The sequence below is a fragment of the Trichinella spiralis genome, assembly GCF_000181795.1.
Source record: "Trichinella spiralis strain ISS 195 chromosome Unknown Scfld1557, whole genome shotgun sequence".
Classification (NCBI taxonomy): Eukaryota; Metazoa; Nematoda; class Enoplea; order Trichinellida; family Trichinellidae; genus Trichinella; species Trichinella spiralis.
In genome coordinates this window covers 22,072-23,121 of record NW_003528496.1, presented here as the reverse complement: position 1 = coordinate 23,121, position 1,050 = coordinate 22,072, and the positions used below count along the sequence as shown (strand labels likewise).

Below are 1,050 nucleotides of genomic sequence, written 5' to 3'. Positions count from 1 at the left end.
CAATATCGACGAACGACAGTAATATGAGTACCACCATAAAGAGGCGTTGAAATTGACCAATCAAATTTCACAACAGAGATAATAATAACAACAAACTATTATTATTATTATTATTATTATTCCTAGTTGTTGAAGTTGAACAGTGTACGTATATGATGATTATTCTTTTTCTTTTTTTTTTGTTTTCTAATTTATTTAAATTTGAATTTCACACAAAATAAATAAATAAATAAATATATATATATTCAAATTTTGATAGTTGTTGGTTGTTATACTTTTTGTTGCCCGAGGACAAAGTTGAGATGCATAAATAATGACAGACAACACATGTGCAAAGGAAATTTGAATGACGACGACGAGGCTCGAAATTTCATTTGTTCAAAATCAAATTAACGGCCGTAGTCGCTTGCTTTTGACTGGTTCTATTCCTTCATTTTGTGCTGCTGCTGCCATCTGTATTCCTCGTTTGCCGTTGGTTGTTGCTTTGTTTCATTTTAATTTTTTATTTTCTTCTCGCTGTTGCACCGTTGATCAACCCGAACGGGTCAGTTGAAACGTCGAATTGTGGACGAGGCGACCGTCGTCGTCGATTGTTGTGCTTTGAAATTATTATTTTTTTTCCTTCATCTTCTTCCATTCGAATCTGGGGTCTTGTCAATTCGAATCGCCACATCGGAAGGCCTCGGATATTTGAGAAGGTTTCCGATGGACGATTCCATTGACTCTGACCATAACATTCCTCCACCCAATTCACCTTCTCTATGGATTCGACAACAACAACAACAACAACACTTTCAGTGACCTGTGATTGACAGTTCAACATTTCAACAATGTTAAATTTGACGAACGACTTATGCAAAAAAAAAATCAAAACAAATCGGAGAAGAATTTCCACTCAAAACTGGTTTTCTCCAAATTTTTGCATACTCTCTCAACTCTTCTACGACAAAAATTTGAATAAAGTCTTACGGTAATTGTTTGAAATTTACAAAAACTATATTTATTTCATCCCCAATTGTTGTTTTTCTTTTCAATCAAAATTTTATTTAA

At 33.6% G+C, this 1,050-nt stretch overlaps 1 protein-coding gene across 1 annotated transcript; it reads right to left on the bottom strand.

The window, feature by feature from the left end:
* Nucleotides 1–384: 384 nt before the first annotated feature.
* On the bottom strand, nucleotides 385–823 carry Tsp_04435 (conserved hypothetical protein). The gene is made up of 2 exons (XM_003368958.1): nucleotides 526–823; nucleotides 385–482 (listed from the first exon to the last, which is right to left on the bottom strand). Exons 1-2 carry the CDS (start codon nucleotides 821–823, stop codon nucleotides 385–387), a joined length of 396 nt encoding a protein of 131 aa, XP_003369006.1.
* Between the last annotated feature and the right edge of the window lie 227 nt (nucleotides 824–1,050).